The sequence below is a fragment of the Microtus oregoni genome, unplaced genomic scaffold, assembly GCF_018167655.1.
Source record: "Microtus oregoni isolate MIOR12 unplaced genomic scaffold, Mior012 000002F_ref0000024, whole genome shotgun sequence".
Classification (NCBI taxonomy): Eukaryota; Metazoa; Chordata; class Mammalia; order Rodentia; family Cricetidae; genus Microtus; species Microtus oregoni.
Window position 1 is genome coordinate 49370011 of NW_024543061.1, and position 23401 is coordinate 49393411.

A 23401-nucleotide genomic window follows, 5' to 3' on the forward strand; every position below is an offset into this window, starting at 1 on the left:
ACCACACCCTATGACGTTGTACCTTAAAGACTAGGAAAGGTGAGGCCAAGAAGTGCAAAATTCAGAAAAGCATTTTGCTCATTTTAGGTCCCATAGAGCAAAGTGGAACAGCAGGCAAGAGACTTGCGTTTTACATGGGGACTGATCCTGGGACACTAAACTCTAGGAGAAATCCATTGGGCCTCATCTTCCAGGTTCACATCTATTTCCAAAACATCAATCCATGGTGGTATATTAGGTGTTAAGTTTAGAAAAGGTTCCATGGTGGAATCCATATAGGAAGTACTGGGTTCAATAAAATGAAAAGTGTTGTAAGATTTATCGGAGACCTACAGAAGTGATCATGATTCTCTGAGGAAGAGAACCTGCAAAGTCTTGTTTCCCAAATGCTTTAACCTGTAGTTTCGTAGATATGTCTGTTGGAATAACTTTATATGAATAAATGCTGGAAGACTCTGCTCAACCTTGGTAGGAAGTGCTTACAGTGCTTTGAGCCAAGATGATTTGTACAAAGGCATTCTTGAAAATTCATTCATCCGTGTTATGTGGACTAGGGTGGGAGGTGCTGTAGGCAGGGAGGGGCTCTGGCGGTGCTTTTGATCAGGTGTAGTAAGGCTGAGTCATAGTGTAGACATAAGAAACAAGGTACAGATATCACAGAGGTGAAGGAAAGAACTCCACAGGGTGGGCAAAAGGACAGAGCCATATCCTTGTCAAACCATGGCAAGATCTTTTGCTTCAAGCAAATGAAGAATTGCTGTCTTGATTGGGTGAGCAGTAAAGGGGAAATTTATTGTATGGGTTATAAAGCATTTAGTTGGGCTTATGGTTTCAGAAAGTTGGAGTCCATTGATGGCAAAGGTTTGGTAGCAGGAAGAGCTGAGAATTCATAAATTGTTCCCCAACCAGAAAGCCAAGAAAGCAAAGTGGGAATGGCTCAAATCCTCCCTCCACTCCCATCCCCTACCCTGTGACACACTTCCTAATTCTTCCCATCAGTCTACCAGCTGGGGGTGAAGTATTCAAATATATGGGCCAATGTGGGCTATTCTTGTTAAAACCACCCGAGTCTTGGGGTGAGTGTGTTCATGTGTGTACACATACTTGTGTACCTATGCACGAGTCAACTTCAGTGTCGTTCACCTTCTTATTTGAGACAAGGTCTCACTGACTTAAGGCTTGCTGATTTGGCTAGGCTGGCTAGCCCCCAAGGACCTGCCTGTCTCTGCCTTCCCAGCATGGAGATGACAAGCACACATGACCACACAAGGATTTTTTTTTTTTACATGGGTTCTGGAGATCAAGCTCAGGCTCGCATCGGCACTTTAACAATCAGGCCATCCCCCTCACTTAAAAAAAAAGACTAATTTAACTACAAATTTCCAGTCAGGGATGACTAGGCAAAGCCTCTGGCCACCATCTAAAATGAAATGATGCAGCAAAATTTTTGAGGTGAAAATGTAGTCACATTGTTCACTTACCATGCTTGAAGTGACAAAACATGCCATTAACGTTAGCTCTGACATTTTTAAATCAGTGAGCACAGTGACAACGAGAGACAGTTCTGGAGAGGGTGGCATAGGTGTCACGTGCAGTGAAAAGTTTTAAGAGGGCATGCAGGCTGATCAGATGATGGATGGATGGATGGACGGATGGACTGATGGGTGATAGAAAGACTCTTAGTGCCTCAGAGATTGTCTCCTGTGCACTGTCTAGTTCTGTTTGCCCTGCCCTTCAGTCATTCCACAGACAGCTCATCTTTAACACAAACCACTTGCAAGGAACCCTCAAGTTAGACAATTAATTATTATCTGTAATGCACTAGAGGTTTATTTTTTTAATTTTGTTTTTAGCAGGAGACACCACCTATGGGAGAAGGAAGGGTAACTAAAAATAAGAAGGCTGGAGTGGGGAGGAGACTAGGGTGGTATCAAAAAGGTGGAGCACCAGGTTAAGATTGGGACAAAGTGCTGAGTCTTTTGCTGGAGGAAGCTCTGGTGGATGCATTCAGGGCACAAGCAAAGATGTGGTGTATAAGGGCCGACTCCATTGGCGATAGAGTGGGAAGCTAGACCTAAAGCTGGTCAAGCAGAATCAGTATGGAGTAAAGCACTGGGCTGAGTCCATGAACAGGAGTCACTTCTTGGAGAAGCAGTGAACGCTGAAGAGAAGAGTGAGTGAGATGAAGTGGATTGTCAGCCTGTTCAGATTTTTAAAACTTGGGTATATTTGGCGGTTCTGTGACATCAACTGGTTTATGATTGTCCCTCATTTCTCCAAACTCCTCTTCTAAGACTCTACCCAGAGTCAGCCGTGCTTTGCTACCCTGTGAAGGACTCTTACACACAGGCATAGATCTCAGGGGAAACCTGGCCTGTTGTCTGTTGGGCTTGCTTGAGAAAGCCAGAGGTTCTCCGTCTGTGCTCAAGTCCTCACTTATCTGATTGTTGGGAGCTCACTTACACTGGCCGACAGATTAGCTGGCAGAACGTCTGTGCACCTGGTGCCAAGGGAGCTAGAGTAGCCGAAGATGGTTTTCCCGAGTGCATTCAAAGAGCTTTCTCTTCAGCCTTTTCTGTTACCATGTTACTAGAGATGGACTTCCAGGCATAGGGTTTCTATGCAGATATAAAAGTATTAGCCCGTAGATAAGCCCAGTCCCCTTCAATAGTAGGTATCAGGAAACCCATTCTAGCTGAAGCAGAGGGGGAAATGCATTGGTTCATCTTGTCATAGAAATCAAGAGCCTGACTTCAGGTATAGCTGAATTCAGGGCCCAGTTCCTATGTTCCTTTGTTTGGCTATATGTCCTCTGTGCTGTTGTGTTTTCATCACTGTGGTATGGTAAGAAGAGGCCAGCAGTCCTAAGCTCATATCCCTTCAAGGTCAAGGTAAGTAGAAAACACAAAATTACCTTTTGATATAATCCCAGGGACATTTTCATTGGCTTCATTTGGTCAAGTGACTATCCTTGAATAGTCATTATACCCATAAGAATAAAACACTGTGATTGGTCAGGCTGAAGCTGCTTCCAGAACCCAAGAACTGGTTCTTGGAAAGCATGAATTCCCATGGGAAGATGAGAAGTCATTCTCAGAAAGAAGTACAAGAGAAAGAGCTCATCCTGGCAAGCCTTATTTTTGTTTCTCAAGAAAGTGTCCATCTTAGTTGTGAACATATAAGCAAAGAGAGATGAGACTTGTCCACTTGCCATTAAGTTCTACCTCTGTTATGTCTGAAATGGAGCCAGCTTAGACAACAGGCATCGATCATGCCGATCACAGAGTTTGTGGATAGAGGTGACTTCTCTGTTTGACTGACTCATACAAGAATGTTAGAAATTGTTCATTTCGAAAATTGTAATTTCAGTATGTGTTAATTTTGTTTTTGCCGTACACAAGCACTGCTTGATTAGTGGCACACATGAAATTATTTGACTCCTGTGTAATTCGTAATATGCCTGAAAAGCAAAGAAATGGAACGACTTAGAGCCACAGGACAGGCGTGAGTGTGCCTGGTGGGCTCTCGGTGCTGAGGCCCTCTCCAGTTCTCATGCACAGTTGAGTATGGTCTGCACCATGTGACTGTCCCCTCCACCATCTGTTCTCAGGTCTGCAATAAAATCATCTTTCTGATGAGCTTTGTGGGCAACTGTGGCACATTCACCAGAGGCTACCGAGCCATGATTCTGGATGTCGAGTTCCTCTATCATTTGCTGTATCTGCTGATCTGTGCCATGGGCCTCTTCGTACATGAATTCTTCTATAGCTTGCTGGTGAGTAGCAGGTGTTCACGTATCTCACACGTGGAGAACCGTGTCAGCTCTTATCACAGACCCCACCTTCTAACAGCACCTAGTGTGCCTGGTCCTGTGATGTCAAGCCCCAATTGTATCTGGTCTTGGGAGGATCTGAGAGAAAAATAGGAAACAAGGCAGCTCCCGGGAACCTGACAGTCCATCATCCCATTGTGTCCTGTGTGTGGCACATCTGTAGTTTCCACTCAGGGAAGAGGTGTCCATGTGCTTCAGATGTTTTCTATATATGTGTCTATTTCTCTGACTCAGGTAGCACTATCAGCTACTTTCCCCTGGGATCTGTTTCTTAATGCAAACCAAAGCACTCTTCTCAAAGTAAACCAAACTCAATGCAAGGACCAAAGCAGGAGTAACATGCAAAGCCTCAAGACCCATGAGAATGAGCTTGCTAGAAAAAGGTGATTTTGTTCCCATGGGGCCAGGTGGTTATGGCCTTGACAGTCTGTGAGTTGCTTGTGTTCCCTTTCTTGGGAGCAGATTAAGTTACAAACCAAATAGTGATTTCCTGTCCAGTAGTCAGAGGAAACATAGATCTATAGAGTTGGAGATAAGAAATTTCATTGTACCTACACAACATGGCAAGAGCATAAACTACTATGAAAACACAAGAAATAAAAGTATAAAGATCAAAAATGTCCAAGGTCTCAGTATTGGCTTAAGAAATGAAGGAAGGGAGGGAGGGAAAGGAAGTGATTTAGAAAGGTGGGGAAATTCCTTTAAGGAAGTGCTATTTATATGGTTTCTGAGCTGCTTGCTTTTGTCTGTGCCTCAGTTTCCTCACTTACACCTGAGAAGGATATGCTTTCCTCGCAGGGATACTGTTCGGATCATATGCAGCTGTTCATGTCAGCACCCTAGACAAGCATGGCCTCACAATGGCTCACTATTCTTTGTCATCCTCTATTCCTGCTCTCATACAAAATCTCATAAAGAATTCTCCAGGATTAGCTCATTCCATTAGTGGTAGATGTTGGCAGGCTAAACAGAATGGATTCTTTTCTCTAGTTTCAGAATCTGTCTGGCTATGCTTTGAGGTTTTAGGCAATGAGGTTGCAGGATATACTTGTGAGTGCCATTATATGGCTTATTTTGGTCATTCTACATTAGAAATCTTTAGAGCCCTGTCTCTATTCCGGAACCTTTCTGTATCATGCAAGAACATCTATGACCAGAGTTCCAGCCTGTGAGCCAAGGAGACCTATACCCACCAGTCCAGCAAACTTCTGCCTGCCCTGGGTAAAGGGACAGAGGTCACTGAGGCCTCTTTTTTGTTCCTGCTCATGGGTCTCTCCCAAGAGACGGACTCCCCTTTGACCCATGCCATCTCTCCCTGCTGGACTGTACTTTCCCGGCTAGTCTCCTTCCTGTTGATCTTGCTTCCTTTTATCTTCCTTTTCATCCCTTTCTTTTGAGTCATTTGTGGCGCCAGCCAGGGCCCTTCCTAAATGCAAGGGATAGAGTGGGATGATGTGAGCATCCTTACCTCAAGCCTCACCATCCACAAGACCGTAGCTGCTACCTCTTTGCGAGTCCATGCTTCTCCCACATTCTCACCCTACTTTTGAGGTAGATGATGTCTTCAGTTCACAGCTGAGGATCTCAGTTCACAGCTGGGGATCGTGAGGCATGGTAAGGTTAGGTAACTCCTGCCCTAAATCACATAAGAAGTTGATCCCCCAAGTGCAAGCCTCATTTCTCTTGAAAACATAGACAAGCCTGTGCCTCTGTGAAACGGGCATTTCACACTGCAGTTCACATCTGTGTTTCTCCAGAGCTCTCAGGTTTCTAGCAGAGAAGCCCAGGGAGGTCCATCTAGATCGTGGTGAATGCTTCCCCTGTGTGTTTCTAGGTTTGCCTGTGAGCTCCTTTTCTCGTTCAAAGAAATACTGAATGTGTCTGATGAGAGCCCAGAACACAATGCGGAAACTGTTCAAATTATCCCTCAAAAAAAGCAAACTCCCAATGTTTAAAACAAACCTGGGTTTTCCATAAAACAAAAAGACCTCCAGCAGAGAACTCTAGTGGCCTCTCGGTATCAGAGCTTCCTCACCTTAGGCAGCCCAGAAAGGGAGGAGGAAGGGACAATGATTCCTTGGCCTAATTAAGGTGCCACGGCCCCCAAAGACTGTCTGGACCTGGCCTCACGCCTACATCCTAGGTTGTATTCTTAAGAAAATATTAACCCCCGAGATGGAAATGTACAAAGTTCATAAGGTGACAGAATGAGGACTCCAGATGGTCACTAAACACGGAGACATGTTCATCCCTAAGTGCCAAACCAAGACAAGCTCATTAAAATATCCATGGTTCTCTGAGTTTAACCTGTCCCTTGGGGAAAGGTAAAAAATCATAATAATTCCTGATCTGGTGGCTATGGGGACACAATGCTTAGAAATTTTTATCTACTCAATGTAACTTGATGCAGCATGCTGGAACGGCAATAGGCAGTACTTTTCTATTCTAACAGGAACTCTTAAGTTTCTGTTTCTGGAAATTAGAAAACCATAAGTAGGCGGGTATATATACAGGCATATCCACAGATATTCATCATCACAAAAGCAATTCTGATAACACAATTGAAAACATCTTGATTATTCAAAAAACGATATTGGCTATGTTGTGTGTAATTTTTCCATATACTACTAGGAGATCATTGTGACATAAAATGTTTATGAATGTTGTCTGAGAGTGCCTATATGTCATTATTATAATATTTTTAATAATATCTGTACATTACATTTTTAAAAATTGTTTTTTATTGAGTTATATATTTTTCTCCACTCCCCTCCCTTCCTCTCCCCTTGGGACCCTCTCCCAAGGTCCCCATGCTCCCAATTTACTCAGGAGATTTTGTCTTTTTCTACTTCTCATGTAGTTTAGGTCAATGTATGTTTCTCTTAGGGTCCTCTTTGTTGTCTGGGTTCTCTGTGATTGTGAGTTGTAGGCTGGTTTTTCATTGCTTTATTAAAATTACATTTTTTTAAAAAGGAATAACATGAATGGATATCTATAGATGATGGAATTATTAGGGTTTTTTTCTTTGTACTCTCTCTTTTCCAAATTTCCTACTTTGAACATGGATCAATTTTTGTTTGTTTCTTTCTTTAATTAAAGGGTTTATTTAATTAAACTACCCCCCTCTTCTATGTTTATTTTTCCTCATTTTACCATCTCAATTTTATAAATAGTATGTGTTTATTGTTTAAAATTCAAAATTATTTAAAAAATAAAACCACAAGAGCATTTTCTCTGTTTTGACCTGTTTCATGTCTGTGGTTCCTGCCCACAGAAGACAAGTACCCTTTGTTCACTGTGTGACATTCTTAGACTGAGTTGCTAGACAATATTTAACCAGCATTAACAGCAACCGTCTTTTTTTTTTTTTTTTTTTTTTTTTTTTTTGTGGATTGAATGCTCCCTCCTTGCTTCCTTTTAAGGATCCTCCTTTGCCCAGTACCCTCTAGGAAGCAAGTTTCAGGATACAGATTGGAGTTAGGTAGGAGGGAAGTTAATTGGCCAGAAAATAGCCTGAGATATAAAATTCTAAGCTGGAAGATATTGAGAGATCAGCCATTTCCATCCACTCATTTTACAGATGAGGAGACGGCGGTCCTGAGAGGCTCAGTCAGCATCTTGCTGTAAATCAAAAGCACAGTCAAGAGCCCAGGTGCTTTCCCCATGACTAACTTCACTGTGCACAGTTACCCAAAGCCGCAGTGAAGACCGAGCCTTTCAGGGCTGTCTAGACATGAGGACAGAGGGCACACTGTTTAACAGAAACCAAAAAGCTAGCCTTCAACCAGGCCTGGCATGTGCCTATAATCCTCGATGGTCAAGAAGCTGATGCAGGGGGATAAAAAGTTTGCTTCCAGCATGGGCAAAATAGGAAGACTCTATCTTAAAAAAATATTAATAATTAAAAGTTTCTAAGTCCAAGAGTTACCCCATAGCTCTCTTCTAGTTGCCCCCCAACCAAACGGTTGTGGGTACCTCAAGGCAATCTACCAGTTGTCCTCTAACGCCTACATGGATGCTCAAGGTTTGCCTTCCTCATGAAGAGAGTGTGTCCCTTAGTTAGGGGTCAGGCCTAACCTATGAACCTAGTGTGATATTCACAGGGTCTCTCCTATACTAAGAGAGGAAATGGAGGGCTTAGGTTTTCTAGTATGTCTCCACTATGGACATCCTTACAACTGTACTGTGTGATTCTGCTCCAGTCTCTTCCTCGGGAAGTTGTTGATTACCTCTTACAGTACTGGCACAGCCTATAAGAATGCCTGCATGCTAAGCACTGTATAGATGATGCTTGCTTACTCTTAATATTAGCTCTCCATCCTCCAGTCTACAAATGAGTAAAATGAGGCTAGGGACTGGGGACAGAACAAAGCCCAAGACCCAGTGGGATCAGTAGCTGAGCTAAGATGTGAGCCTCAGCAGCCCAGAGATCTTACAATTTGCCTGTAACATGCCTACCTTCACCATTAGATACTGCCCTTCCTGGAAGCAGGTATCAGAGTAGCTGGGCCTTTGAAGAAGCTTAGAAAATAGATTCTAAATGGATGGATGCCAAGACCCTGCTTACTTTCCTCCCCCTTGTTTTCTGAAACTCCTGTTTCTATTTCTGGAACCTCTAACCTGTTTTGTGTGCTGTTTGAAGTTGGTACTGATTACCACCGCCCCTTCTATGTTTATTTTTCCTCATTTTTACCATCTCAGTTCTCACTGGGAAGACAGGCAACATGTTATGTGTTAAAATTATAGAACGATTCTGAATTTTCAAGAGAGTAAATGATGCTGATATAAACCTAAACACAGGCTTCTTAAAAATTGTTCTATCCTCTTGTTATTTGAAGCTGTTTGATTTAGTGTACAGAGAAGAGACTTTGCTCAATGTCATTAAAAGTGTCACCCGCAATGGACGGTCCATCATCTTGACAGCAGTCCTGGCTCTCATCCTGGTGTACCTGTTCTCAATAGTGGGCTATCTCTTCTTCAAGGATGACTTTATCTTGGAAGTAGACAGACTGCCCAATGAAACGGCTGTTCCAGGTGGGTTTGGGATCCTCTTGTCTTTTTAAATGTCAGCAGGATTTTAACTGGACTAGAATAAATACATTACATTCGCAGACAGATATCTCCCTAACACCAGAGTATGAAGTATGAATAAAGGTCATCCTCATGTTATTCAAAAGGTGATGCCAAGCACTGTGTTGTAAGGGTCAATGACTGACGCATGCATGTGTGCCAGTACATAGTCTGATATTAACTCTCAGACAGCTGAAATTCGTGCAAATTAGAGGCCAGCCAAGGCTGTACAGTAGCAAGGTTCTGTCTCAAACACACACACACATACACACACACACACACACACACACACACACACATTTAACTAATGCCATATTTTCAGCCAGCACAACTTTTTCAGAACTCATTTTGACTATAATTAGTGAAAGCATCCCCTTGACTTAGCACACCTACTCCTGGTAATTTATATTTATGGGGATAACCTGCTAAGTGTGTGAAAAAGCAGACTTCTAGGACTGCAGTGTGAAGTTGGGAGCATTCCACTGGACTGTGGCCATATCTATGAGGTGGGGTACCCCATGCATAGCATGCATCCTTATAAACCTTTACGGACAAACACTGATAACACAAGAAAACACAGAATAATGATAATAAGATCATACTTTTAATTGAAACATTCATATATTGTTTTGTATATGGAGTTTTGTGAGACGGGATCGTATAGCTCAGGCTGGCCTTGGATTCACAGTGTACCCAAAGATGACCTTGTGTTCCTTATCTCCCTGCCTCTACCCAAGTACTATAATTACACACGTGCACACCACACTTGAATATCTGTATGTTTAATGTGGACAGACCTACACATTGCTAGCAGTGGCTATCCCTAAGGCTTTAAAAAAAAACTGTGAGTTTTACAATGAGCTCCTGTATATATAACAAAACTAGAAGTGACTTCCTATTTGCAAATGATAAACAGTGATAATGTTTAAATGATGCCTGAGTGTTACTTCTCAGAATAGCTGCCAATGCTTGGTGAGCCGCACCTGGATAAAGACAGCCGGGCTATCTGAGTTCAGAACACCAGCTATAATGCACTATTCCTGGCGGCCTTCTCCCCAAGTAGTGTATCTTGATGCGGAACCTCAGCCTTCGGTTGACACCAAGTGGCACTTAACGTCACCTACCTTTCAGTTCTGACCTAAACCAGCCTGAGCCCTGGGGTGCCATTCATGCCCGTGGTGCTTCCCCTGCAGGCATGATCTGGATCTTGCCGGAATCCATACACCCTGTAGTATTTCTCTTAGCGTTTCAGCTGTTTGTCTCTGCAGTCGGAGAGGTGCTATTTAAGTGCGATACTGTTAGTAAGCCTACAGAACTTGACATTTCTGGCTTTTTTCCCATCCAGCTCACCAAATAAAAGTGTAAATTGCATCTGTGGCTTTGAATTTATATGCAGTATTGGAGGGTGTTATTTATGTAAAGGATTGTTTAATCAGCCGTGAACCGGGGACTTTAAACATTTTAACCGTATGCTGCCAGATTGTTCATCACAAAACTCCCTTCTCTTTCCCAGAAACTGGCGAGAGTTTGGCAAAGGATTTCCTGTACTCTGATGTGTGCAGAGTGGAGACGGGGGAAAACTGTACCTCCCCTGCTCCCAAAGAAGGTAGGAGCGCATGGCCACCAGCCCCAGGTGACTTAGGTGAGGGGGCGGTGTCTGAGCAGATTAAAGCAGAATCACTGCTCCGGAGGGAGGCCAGTGGCAAGGGGGAGAAGTTGGAAGCGTGAGGGAGATGAACAGAAAAGGAAGCCATGTGTGCAGACACAAGCTGCTGGTTTGAATACGAGTGCCAACTGTGGACGGGGCCCATGTGGGAAACGGCAATGGAGCCGGAGGGAGACGGGGAAAGGGGTGATCATGGAACCAAATGCTGCCTCAGTAACGGTGCCATTTAGAAGACAGGATTCTAAAGGCTTTGTGGTAAAACTCTTTTAAAGAGATAATGGTCATGTGCAAGGTTCCAGAAAGACTCCTCATACATAGACCTTGTGCTAAGCCAAGATGTTAAAGATGTTAAGAAATGCCCAGAAGCCACAGCAGTGGGGTGATGCTGACAATCACCTCAGTGGGCGAGCACGTGCCTAGCATGTGTGAGGCCCTGCCTGGATTCAGTCTCCAGGAGTTCAGAACAAATAAATAAAAGTGAAAGAATAAGAAAGAGATGGTGTTTCAGCAGTGCAGCGAGGAGGTAGCAAAGGCAGGCTGCCAAGTGGGATAGACAGCCTCTAATGTAAAGCCACAGAGGCCATGGCCCCTCTGTACGGTCCAGCCATGCTTCCATCCTTTGAGCATGCCCAGTTGGAACCTGATAGATCCCTCTCCTGAGAAGCAAGATGCCCTCTTCCTAGACTGGGCCGAAGACTATATTCTGTAGCATCTTCAAACAGTAGGTGTCGTGTGAAGCCCTGGAGAGGAAGGACAGTCCTGACATGGCTTGAGAAGCGAACAGGGTTTAGTGGTGGGGACAGCACTGTTGGAGTTCTGACAGCAAACACCTGACTCTTCATCCCGTGGCTTTATTTCTTGGGCCAGAGAGATGGCATTTGGGAAACATCACTGAAGAATCACAGTATCTCTTACCCCCTCCTGTCTTAACTGTGTTATGACTCGCCCCGTTCACAGAGCTGCTCCCGGCGGAAGAAACAGAACAGGATAAGGAGCACACGTGTGAGACGCTGCTCATGTGCATCGTCACCGTTCTGAGTCACGGGCTGCGCAGTGGGGGTGGAGTAGGAGATGTGCTCAGGAAGCCATCCAAAGAGGTAAACGAATCCCAAGGGAAAGAAGGGACACAAGGGTGCGTGGGGGTGGCCAGTGGGGGTGCACTGTGGTGGAGCTGATTGTAAACTCTCGGTGTGGAGGATGAGCTGGGAGTGTGACAAGCCATCGTGCAAGAGCTAGTCAGTGCCCCTCCCCACGCATGCCCACTAAAGCATGTTCAGGCTCCACGACAACGTTGTGTTTCTCTCCTCGCTTGACAGAAGGCTGCTTTAATAGTAGACCTGGCCACCCCAACACACTTCCAGAACCTTCCTGATTGTGTTTCTTCAGCAGCTGGAGAATTCACAGTATGAATCCAGGGGGTTAAAAAGAGACATAGTTGGGGAATTTTAAAGTTTGATGCCCAATGTAACTCCTGCCCAAGGGGATACCTATCCAGCTGGAGCTGGGCTCTGACCTCTTCAGGGTAACGGGCACTGAGGGCGCCATCTCACATCTACAGGAGCCTCTGTTTGCCGCGAGGGTGATCTATGACCTGCTCTTCTTCTTCATGGTCATCATCATCGTCCTGAACCTGATCTTTGGGGTCATCATTGACACCTTCGCTGACCTGAGGAGTGAGAAGCAGAAGAAGGAGGAGATCTTAAAGACCACATGCTTCATCTGTGGTAAGTATCTGCCCAGTCAGGCAAGCAGGCCGCCAGCCAGCGTCGTTGCGCACATGGACACACGGCGCTGGGGTGGGCACAGAACAGACTCTAGGCTGGGATGTTCACACTGTTCTCTCCCATCTCCTGCCCTCCCTTGGCAAACAGCAGAGGTCTCTGAGGCCTCTCCTGCTGGGGAGTATCTGGGAACCTAATAAACTCTGTGCAGTAGTTGTCAGTTTGCCTCAAGGAATTAAGTTCTGGAGAGTAGAAACGTGGCCACACATTTAAGACAAATGTAACTTTCTGTGTCCCGGCATCCTGAGAATCCCCTGGTCTAGTTGTAAGCCAACTAGAAAGGAGAGCTATTGTCCAGCTGCAGCCTGAGAGTCTTCTCTACTGGCAGGTTCAAGCTTCCATAGAAAAATACCATCATTAGAGCTGGGCATGTTGGCACCCACCTCTGATCACAACACTAGGGAAGCCAAGGCAGGCTGATGGCTGTGAGTCCAATGTTAGCTTGACCTCATGGCAACTTCCAGGTCAACCTGGGCCACCTAGCAAAATCCTGTCTCAAAGCAGAGAGTGCGAGGAAGGGCGGAGAGATGGCTCAGAGGTTAAGAGTATTCGCTGCTCTTGTGTGTAACCCAAATTTAGCTCCCAGCATCCATACCATCCACAAGGTGGTGGCTTGTGTCAGCTTCTAACTTCAGCTGCAGGAGTATCCAACACCTCTGTTCTCCATGGGTACCTGAACTCATGCGCACATACATATAAGCAACACTAATAGACTCCGTAGGTTGTGTTTATATATTTATCATATATGTATATCGTGTGTGTGAGACAGAGATAAAGAGCCATGAGTTTGAGAGATGGTATAATTTTGTTTAAATTCTGGCACTCAGGAGGCAGAGGCAGGCAGATAGATCTCTGTGAGTTTGAGGCTAGTCTGGTCTTCATAGCCAATTCCAGGACAGCCAAGGAGATATAGTGAGACCCTATGTCAAAAAAAAATAAAATAAATCAATTTAATAATTTTGGGGAAGGGGTGGGTTTTGTAATAGGGTTTTGTGTGTGTGTGTGTGTGTGTGTGTGTGTGTGTGTGTGTGTGTGTGTGTGTGTAACAGCCCTAACTGTCCTGGAACTAGCTCTTGTAGACCAGGCTGGCCTAGAACTCACAGAGATCTGCCTGTTTCTGCCTTCCGAGTACTGGGATTAAAGGCGTGTGCTGCCACCACCCAGACTATTTTATTTTTTAACAGAAGGAAAGAAAAAGGTCTCTTACAGTCAGGTGAAAGTTAAAGGCTTGGACTTGGTGTGTCATGCCTGGCTCACGCCCAGCCTTAACTGCTGACAGGCCATGCGCCTGTGTTCAGTCATTCACACTTGCTGAACATTGTCCCCACCTGTAAAGTGGGTGGCTTCCCATGCACTTCTCTGTCACTGTGAGAATTAGGAGGGAGGACTTGGATAGGCTCCTGGCATAGCCCCCCTCACAGTGCAGGTTAAGTAGGGAGCTGCTGCATGAAACAAGTGCTCACAGCCGGAATTCCAGCAGTCTGGGGGCAGGCTGAGCCAGGAACATCATGGGTTCAAGGCCATCCTAGGAGATACAGAGAGCCTGAAGCCAGTCTGAGCTATATGAAACCCTTTCTCAAAAAACAACATAAAAATAGTTTCCTGGGGTACCAAAACTGTCGCGAAAAGTTACCATAACTTCAGGAAAATGTATGCAGATGCAAGCTAATCATGTGGGAATCTGGAAGATGAGGAATCATTTCAGCGTTATTCATAATATAGTTACTAAATTTATGAGTCCCTTCCCAGTATATATAATAAAAATGAACATTTTTCTTTTGAACATTTAAATACTTTTTAACCTCTTTAAGACCTATCTCTTGAGCTTTTTATTGATATAATTTTAGTTATAGAAGTCATAAACCTAATCCAGTTTCTCCTAGTCTTGAGTCTCCAAATTTTAACACTAGTTCTCCTCTGCTTTATTCAGTCACACGTGACACACACACAAACCCCCACGTTCACTCACGTACAATGGTACACTCGCTCACACAATTCTTCCAAGCCATCTCAGTGTCAACGGCTGGCACAATGCCCTTTGGTGCCCAAATATTTCAGTATATATTTGCCGAGCACAAGGACATTCTCTTCCATGGCTGCAGTATAGTTACTGAAATTGGGAAATCAAAAGAGAGACAAATCTGCCTATCGAATTTTAAGACTTCACCCTTCACTCTGGTAGCACCGTTTGAAAGCCCCAGACAATGGGTGGCATTCCGCCTTCAGACCCCTCTTAACTCCAAGGACAGACATTTCTGAGGGCTGTAGGATGCCCCTTGATTTGAGTTTCTCAGAAGCTCCCTGTGGTAGAGCTGAGCTTCTGCGTTTTTATGTGAATATCAAAGACATGCTTTTCCGTCCCTTCAGCTTGCCATACCAGGGACACATGGAGCCAGTCCCTATTAAAGCTGCTGATACTCAGTTTGATCGCTTGGCTGAGGACCTAATTGACATGTTTCCTCCATCAGAAAGTCACTGTATGGCAGGAAGCTTGGAAACTGGAACTAACCTTGGTATTTCTCACATTAGACTTTCAACCCCAGCTTTAGTATCCAGTGATGATTCCTGCTTCATGTATTTATTTTCTGTTATGATTTATTAGTTCATTAATTTTGAGATAGCATCTTACTATGTAGCCTAGGTTGGCCTTGAACGTGTGATCCTCCTGCCTCACCCTCCCAACTCTGGTGATTACAGGTATGTGCCATTGTACTTGACTCTGTTTTGATGCTCAGTTTACCTTGGATTTGGCCAATGAGAACCCTTCAGGCTGGCTTCTGTGTTTTGACATGTCATATTTTTTTGTACTTATTTTTCTGGCATCTTAAGAATTTCTGGTCTCAGACCTGTGCTTTCCCTAATCTAGCAATATAATCATCCATTTCTCCATATGCCCCAGTTGTTCATAGTGAAATAGGCATTTAGTAGCCAGTGTCTAAGTCCTCATTCCTATTCGTGTCCACTGCTCCCAGCCTAAGCTATAGAACTATGGACTGGTATATGTGTATACCTTGGTGTGTGTATAGAGACACATGGAAACAGATCTACACACACCTGCATCTTTTTCTCTAGTTTCATATATATAACAATGAAATGACTACCTCTAATTCTAATTCGCCATTACCGTGTCTATAGCATCCTCCTTACTCTTTATATTTGTGCTCCTTTTTTTTAACATGAGCAATCCAAATCCCACTAATGGCCTGAAATATATTTCTTTATTTCCCAACTCTCATTTCATAATGACTAACCCAGACCTCTACAAGCTACAGTTCTCAACTAGCAACAGAAATTGGTTTAAAGTTCCCTTTACCCTGTCTGCATTTTGGCATTTACCTGGGAGAGGGAGTTGGAATTCACTGATCTCCTGTGTCTGAGCCTGTCCCCATGTTCTCACCCTGGAACTTAGAAGGCAGGTTTCCCATCACCCATGAAGTGACCAAGATACCTGCAAGTCTAGTAGCCAGTAGCAAATGGCCGAAGTGGGGTTCAGACCCAGACAGGGTCCTCACATGCTACTGCCTATGTATAAATCCAGCACTTGCTAGTTTGAAGCAGGAAAACCAGAAGTTCAGAGTTATCCTCTGGCCACATAGTGCTTTTGAGGCCAACCTAGGGTATGTGAGACCCAGTCTCAAAACAAAACAGAAAGATAAAATAAACCAAACCCCGATGAATCAGACTCAGCCTGAGCCCTCCTGCCATGATGAAAGTGTGTTTCAAAGCCAATAGACTTCAACTCCGCATGCAGATCAATCAAGACAACCGGCTGTATTGACTTTCCTGTGTCCGTGTGCTCAGTAGGAACCTGGGATGTTCTGTTTCTTGTTTAGGCTTAGAAAGAGACAAGTTTGACAACAAGACTGTCACCTTTGAGGAGCACATCAAGGAGGAGCACAACATGTGGCACTATCTGTGTTTCATCGTGCTGGTGAAAGTGAAGGACTCCACGGAGTACACCGGACCAGAGAGTTATGTGGCTGAGATGATCAGGGTGAGTGAAAAGATGCCCCGAGGTGCCCTGAAAGCAGGGCAGCCATGGCAACCACTGCTCTATCTTCTTAGCTCAATATGTGGTTTTGGCACCTGGAGAGGAGCCACTACCAAAAACCTATTGATGGAGATGCCAGTGCTGTGTTCACCCATGATCTGTGGGGCTCATCCGGACCCACGGTCCTCCTGTTCCCAAGGAGGGGCTCCCGAGACTTGAATTGACTTGGGCTGTCTAACAAGCTGGGTCTGGAGTCTTAACTTACTGCCTGCTCCACCTCCCAGCATAGGATCTGTGTCAGAATCCTCTCCTTGATTATTAGAGGTGCCTTACACACCTAATGATCGGGAGGTATAGTTTTGAGAATGACTTGCTTGTTTGGGCTCAGCCTAGCCTTTGGTGAGGTGCTCTGCTAAGTGTCTGGAAGGGATCGTATGAAGGAAAGAGTCTGAGCCCCAGATGAATCTTCCTGCTGGTGGGAAGAGTGTATTGCTGTGTACCGGCGAGGCAGAAAAGTGGCTGCTGCAGGTTTTCCGATCACTCTTCTCCAGCAGGGCTCTGAGGCGTCACCATACATGTGCCATGAGAGTCCCCAGCCAGCTGCCCTTTATGACACGTGCTTTCCAAATTCGTTAGGGTGTGCAGGGGTGTGTGACGAAGCGAGGAGGCATGAACTGGGAAAGCAGGTGACCCTTTGTGATGAGCCTGGCCTCACCCTGGAAAAGGCCGTTGGCTCTTGAAAAGGCTCCAGGATTGGTTACTGTCCTCCCAGTTGCCAAGGACTGGAGGGCTCTGCCTGACAATGAGTTTCCCCGACTCTGCTGTTGTTTCTGTGTGTGTGACTTTCAGGCTCTCCATGTAAGGATATTCAAATCAGTCTGTCCCAGTGAGCAGCAGTGTTACACACGTACCCCAGTGAACGGCAGTGTTACACACGTACCCCAGTGAGCGGCAGTGTTCACACACACCCCAGTGAACGGCAGTGTTCACACACACTCGAGTGAACGGCAGTGTTCACACACACCCCAGTGAGCGGCAGTTTTCACACACACCCCAGTGAACGGCAGTGTTCACACACACCCCAGTGAACGGCAGTGTTCACACACACCCCAGTGAACGGCAGTGTTCACACACACCCCAGTGAACGGCAGTGTTCACACACACCTCATTGAGCAGCCGTGTTACACACCTCAGTGAGCGGCAGTGTTACACGCACATACACCCCAGTGAACAACAGTGTTCACACACATTACAGTGAGCGGCAGTGTTACACACGGCAGGCTCACAGGCTAGCGGTGGTTAAGGCTTGAATTATAGTGCAGGCAGTGCTACAGTCATGAGTTCCACATCACTTGGTAATACTTTCGGTACCCCAAGTCCTACAAACTACAAGGCTCCCCTGGGGGGTACTGCCATATGCAGCTTGACATCCTTAGGGTCTGTATTAGTTTCTTTGTCCATGACTGAGCAAACACCTGAAAGAAGCAACTTTAGGGAGGAGAGAGTTACTTTGGCATGAGCAGGCATGAAGGAGGAGTGAGAGGTAACTGCTCCCATCGGATCCACAGCCACGAGTTCTGACTCTCTGCTCACTTCCTCCTTCTTAGTCAGTCCAGGAGCCCGTGGAACGGTGCCACCCACACTTAGGGTGGGTCTTCCCCCCTCAGTTAACCAAGCCTACAAACTCCCTCATCGAGGTCTGTCTTTCCAGTGATCTTAGATCCTGTAGTTGACAGTCATTATTAACTACCACAGGGTCTAATCCGTGTTGCACAAATTCTAAAGCACTTGGAAACCTAACGGGGGTATAGGTAGAATCCCAGTCTGACTCAGCAGTCACGCCAGGATTGGACCTCCACCACCAGCCTTCCTCGGGGGCCGCACTGGAAGTCAGTGAGTAGTAAGAATCTAGCAGAGAACACAGGATACACTGACATGAGCAGTTACCATCCAAGGGCTTGGGATCGGCTCAGTGGGAAAAGTCACCTGCTGCCAGTACTAACGACCTGAGTTTAATTCCTCAGACTAACACGGTGTAAAGAGAACTGATTCACATGCCATGTGCACACACAAAATAACTAAATAGACAAATGGTAAATGTATGTTTTGGAGTAAGGTATACGAGACTGAAGAGACAGATCTGTAGTTGAGAATACTTGTTACTTTGGCCTGTAACTCCAGTACCAGGGGATCCAGTGTCCACTTCTGGTCTCTGAGTACCAGGTAGGTCCTCACACAGACATGCAGGCAAAGCACTTACGCACATAAAAAAAAGAAGAAAAGAAAAGCTTTTTTTAAAAAAAAAAAAAAAAGGCTGGAGAGCAGAAGGCAGCACCTGATGCCAGCTTCTGGCCAGTATACTTGAACACATGGGTGAGTGTACCCAGACACGAGACTGCAGAAAAGGACACACCGTCAGGGAAGAGGGTTGTATAGTCCGTTCTTCCATCATAGTGACAGGTGCCTGGTCAACAACCGAAGGAGGAGCGGTTGGTGTTGGCTCCGTTTCAGAAGTTCTGGTCCATGGTTAGCTGGCTCTCTTGTTCCTGAGTTGTGGTGAAGCAGAGCATTATGGGGTAAGGAAATGGGAGAGCACAGTTACTCCACCTCATGGAGGCCAGAGAACAGAAAGAGATATCATCCTTTAAAGGCCAATTCTGGGCCAGGAAGGCGTCAGTAAACAGAGCACTTCCTGTACAGACGTGAGGACCCAAGTTCAGGTCCCAGCACCCACGTTAGAAGCCAGGCTTGGTGGTGCATGCCTGTAACCCCAGGGCTAGGGGTGCAGAGACAGGCACATCCCTGGACCCTGCTGGGTAGATGAACTGGACAAGTGATGAGGAGCAGGGTCAGTGAGAGACGCCACCTCAAAAGCTGATGAGAAAAGCAATAGAGGGGAACAACTGTTCTCATTCCCTTTCTGTGTTTGTGCTACAACACTGACCAAAAGCAAGGGGCCAGCTTGACTTACACTTTCAAATCCGTCCATTATTGAGAAAATTTAGGGCAGGAACTCAAGCAAGAACTTGAAACAGAAACCAGAGAGGAATGCTGCTTGCTGCTTTCCTCATGGGCTTCTACTTAACAAGCTTTCTTACAGCCCAGACTACAAGCCCAGAAATTGGTGCTGCTCACAGTAGACTGGGGCCTCCTACATACATTAGCCATCAAATAAATGCCCCATAGACATGCCCATAGGCCAACTGGACCTGAGCAGTTTCTCAATTGAGACTTCCTACTCAGGTGACTCTCAGCTGTGCCAAAGTTGACAGTTAGAGCTAACCATGACAACACCCACTGGCAACCTTCAGCCTCCTTGTGTACATGCTCAGCTGAGTGTACATGAGAGAGACGGAGAGAGACCAAAAAATATAGTGAAATTCTCAATGACCAACTTTTTCCAGTTAGGCCCTACTTCTGGAAGTTCCTTCCACTTTTAAAGATGCCATCCAAAGGATTGATCCATTGATTAAGACAGTGCTTCTAATACGGTCACTTCTCAATGATTAGATATTGCAGTTGGGGACCAAGCCCTTACCACACAAGCTTTTAGGTGGCACTTCACTGATACCAGGACCAGGATAAATGTGGATAGAAGTGGAATCTATGCCTGCCCACCCCTAGCTTAGAAGGTGCTGAGGTGGGTTTCCCCTTCTGTAGCGTTTGATGGGAGGCAGCTGACAAGGTGCTGGTGAGGCCTGGTCGGGTGGGAACAGACAAGAGTCAGAGCCAGTCCTACAGGGTCAGGACACTCTAGTAGGACATCAGCCCTCTGATTCTCTTCCTCCAGTGGTTGACACTGACAAATCGGCCCATATTTTATCAGCCTGCACACTGCTACATGCATGCATGGTGACCTGAACTTTTCTCCTAAGTGGCTGTGTCCTTGCTTGACATTTTTCCAGGGCTGATTGTGAAGCAATCAATCCCCTTACGTTATGGTCATAGAAAACTCTGGGGCCCTTTGGGGCTTCCGTCTCAATCGTGGAGACTTCACGAAGTCTTGTGAATGTCACTTGACTGAGATTAAATGCCAGAGTGACCCCATGCCTGCCACACAGCCTGGTCAGAGTCCTCTACGTTTAATGCTCTGGGGACCTGGGCATTCATTATGCTTCCTGTCTGTGCTGTGCTTTGATGGGCTAAGATGTCTTGTCAGAAAGCATGGAAATCTAGGGTATCAAAGGGTCCTTAACTCTGAACATCAGCACTGCTGGGAAATCTGTTGCTTTATGCCCTAAAGGTGGCACCGAAGAGTATTAGAGCCACCAGCCAAAGCCTTTTGCCAGTGCTGTTTGGTGATTCAACTTGTTTGCCACATGAATCTCCCTGACATGGAGAGTTAGACATAGCAGGACAGGATCTGAGAGTGCTCGGCTTCACGAGTCAGGGGTATCAGTGACCTGGGCCCTCGGAGCTGTATTGGAGCAAATCACATGCCTATGTTGTAACCCTGTGAGCTCATGCTATGTGGAAGCGTCTACAGTCCGGAGGAGAGGCCTCCCAAACATCTCCGCTGAGGCAAGCCTCCTACTCACTGATCCTGGGCAGGAAACCAGGCTGTGAGATGCGACAACCCTTGGGGACTGTCATTACTGCAGAGTAAAGGACAGGAAGGGGGCTGCTGTCAGAGTGGAAGCTGACCCTGGCAGGGCTCACCCCTTCTGTACACTATGTGTCTTTGAAAAAGGCTCTTTAGTACCATGTGGTCATCAGGAAGGACACCACTTGCCTGACAGGGGAAGGTGATGTTTAACTCTTCCTCTGCTGTCTGTTAACCTATTGGTTAAGATTCCAGAGCTTCTAGAAGATCTGCTCAGTACCATCTGCTAAAGGGCCATGCAGGAGACCAAGTGGAAAGTCTCAGGTGGCCATTCAGGATGTAAAAGAACTTCTGGTACCTCAAGGACAGCCCCTTGCAGACAGAGGCAACAGGCCTAGAAAATGGGCCTCGTCTCCCACAGCTACCATCTGGTTAGTGGGCTATGATTTAGAGAGAATGAGAGTCGCGAAGCCATGAGTGAACATGGATGGGTAGGATGAGGAGGTTGCCTGAATGCGAGCATAGGGCCACTTTGCCTGCATTCATATCCCAATGGCACACTTCTCTCTTTGGTACAGCCAACCTTCACACAAACGTGGCAGCCAGGTGTTTGGTGGCTCATACCTGTAATCCAAACATTCGGGATGTGGAGACGAGATTTCAGGAATTGGAGGCCAGCCTGGGCTACATGAGACCTTTTCTCAAACAATCTCCCATGAGACAGGCTCACTAGGTCAGCTCTCTCACCTTCCCTAGTTCAGACGTGAAACAGTCCACAGTCAAGGTAACAGGACCTTTCCTGTCCACCAAAAGCAGCTGTGCATTTCTTGCTATCCCTAGAGGGAAAAGAAAAAAACTCTGTCTTGCAGTTGAGAAATTCCCAGCCATTCACCCACACGTTAAATTTCGCTCAAGCATAACATAACATAGGTCCTTGTCTCCCGCCTTTTGGTCATCCCCTCTCTCATTTCATTAGTGCTAGTCCCGCAAAGCTCATCCCTCCCCAAGGATTGGCTTTGGGGACAGAAGATCCTGGTTTGAGTGCCAACTCTCTTCTTCATAGGCATGCAATCCCCAGCAAGTCATTGGACCTCACTGGCCCATTGAGCATCTGGTATATAAATTCACTGATGCCACCTCGCACATCCATCTGTGACTGGACAGATAAGGCCAGAAGGGTGGCAGGAGGGTGTGGAGGGCAACAGCTGGTGGGCAGGCCTAAGTACAGAAGGCAGCAAACAGAGGGCCACGAGGTGACAGACAGAAGAGCTGCCAGGAGCGTTCTTACAGTTCCATCCCTGCTGACTCATTGTCACTAAGCCATCTTGATTTTAATACCATCCTATATGGAAAAACCCCTGTGTCTTCCCCTTCTCCATGTCAGTGTGACTTCTGTTGATGCAGAGAATGGTCTAGGGGTTCTGGGACTGAATCCTGGGACTGTTCATGGTTCACTAGTAGACCTGACCCTTGGTTGCAGCCCTGTGTTGGTAAGTGGTGCTGTGACTCCAGGCGTTGGAGAAACTGCCTTTCTTCTGTTCCCTGCCCACTATGATGCAGATGCAACTTAAAAGATAGTGAGGAAGTTGCCTTTGTCACCTCAGTTTCCAGGCAAGCTGACAACAGAGTGACCTCACATAGCCCCTGGCTGCTCAGATGGGGAAAAAAAAATCAACAAATAAGTTGCCTTTTCTCGTAGGAACTGCAGTCGTGGTGATAGGTGAAGGAGTTTGGTTCTTCTTGGTCCGCACGTGCATGCTACCTCCCCTTTTGTCTAATTGTTACACCAGCGGCTTTGTTCTGCGCCCACTGGACTGAGGGTTTGTGCTTCTCTATAGACAATAAGTTGGAAGGCGGTGCTATTGGGTAGGAATCCACTCTGAAATCTTTGCCCAGGAGGATTTAAGTACCACATAAATGGGGACATTACAGGTAAGAGATAAAACATGTGATTCCCAGAAAGACGCAGTAGCCCACTTTCCTACTGTACTCAAGATAGAAGCCTGAATTGTTCTTGAATGTTAGAAGCACAAGAAGCATTTAAAGGGTAAATGCTTTTTAAAAATAATTGGATTTGTTTTGCTAACTAAACATAGATTTTCACTTATGTCTCTTGAAATTCCACCTCATAGTCTTAGGGTGTGTGTGTGTGTGTGTGTGTGTGTGTGTGTGTGTGTGTGTTTTTCCAGAAGTATTTCTGAGTAAATTGAATAAAAGTGGGGTGACTGAATAGAGGACCCTGGGCTGTTCTGAGTGCTTCTCTCCTTCGTGATAGATAGCATAGTCATCCAGGGTCCAGAAGTGGCCGAACTGAATGTGTGTCCCCAGGTGACTTAAATGGCTGGGGTATCCTGAGGCTGCTGCCAGAAGGATGCTCAGTCATGGCAGAAGCAGGGCTGACTGGATAACCACTGCCTGTCCTAGGTTGTCATTATTCAGCAGGTATAAGACACACACTCTATATGCAGCGTCTTGATGTAAACAGTTCACAGGTGGGAACCTAAGGCTCATACAGCAA

The 23401-nt window shown here is 45.8% G+C and overlaps 1 protein-coding gene across 12 annotated transcripts in view; it reads left to right on the forward strand.

Annotated features, from left to right (window-relative positions):
* Positions 1-23401, forward strand: part of Itpr1 (inositol 1,4,5-trisphosphate receptor type 1) — a 339707-nt gene that overhangs the window by 295964 nt on the left and 20342 nt on the right. For all 12 annotated transcript variants that reach the window (XM_041641645.1, XM_041641653.1, XM_041641709.1 and 9 more), the window contains 6 exons: positions 3611-3775; positions 8671-8866; positions 10416-10508; positions 11526-11665; positions 12127-12292; positions 16183-16343. In XM_041641645.1, coding sequence (XP_041497579.1) covers positions 3611-3775; positions 8671-8866; positions 10416-10508; positions 11526-11665; positions 12127-12292; positions 16183-16343 — 921 coding nt within the window. The remainder of the gene's footprint in view (positions 1-3610; positions 3776-8670; positions 8867-10415; positions 10509-11525; positions 11666-12126; positions 12293-16182; positions 16344-23401) is intronic.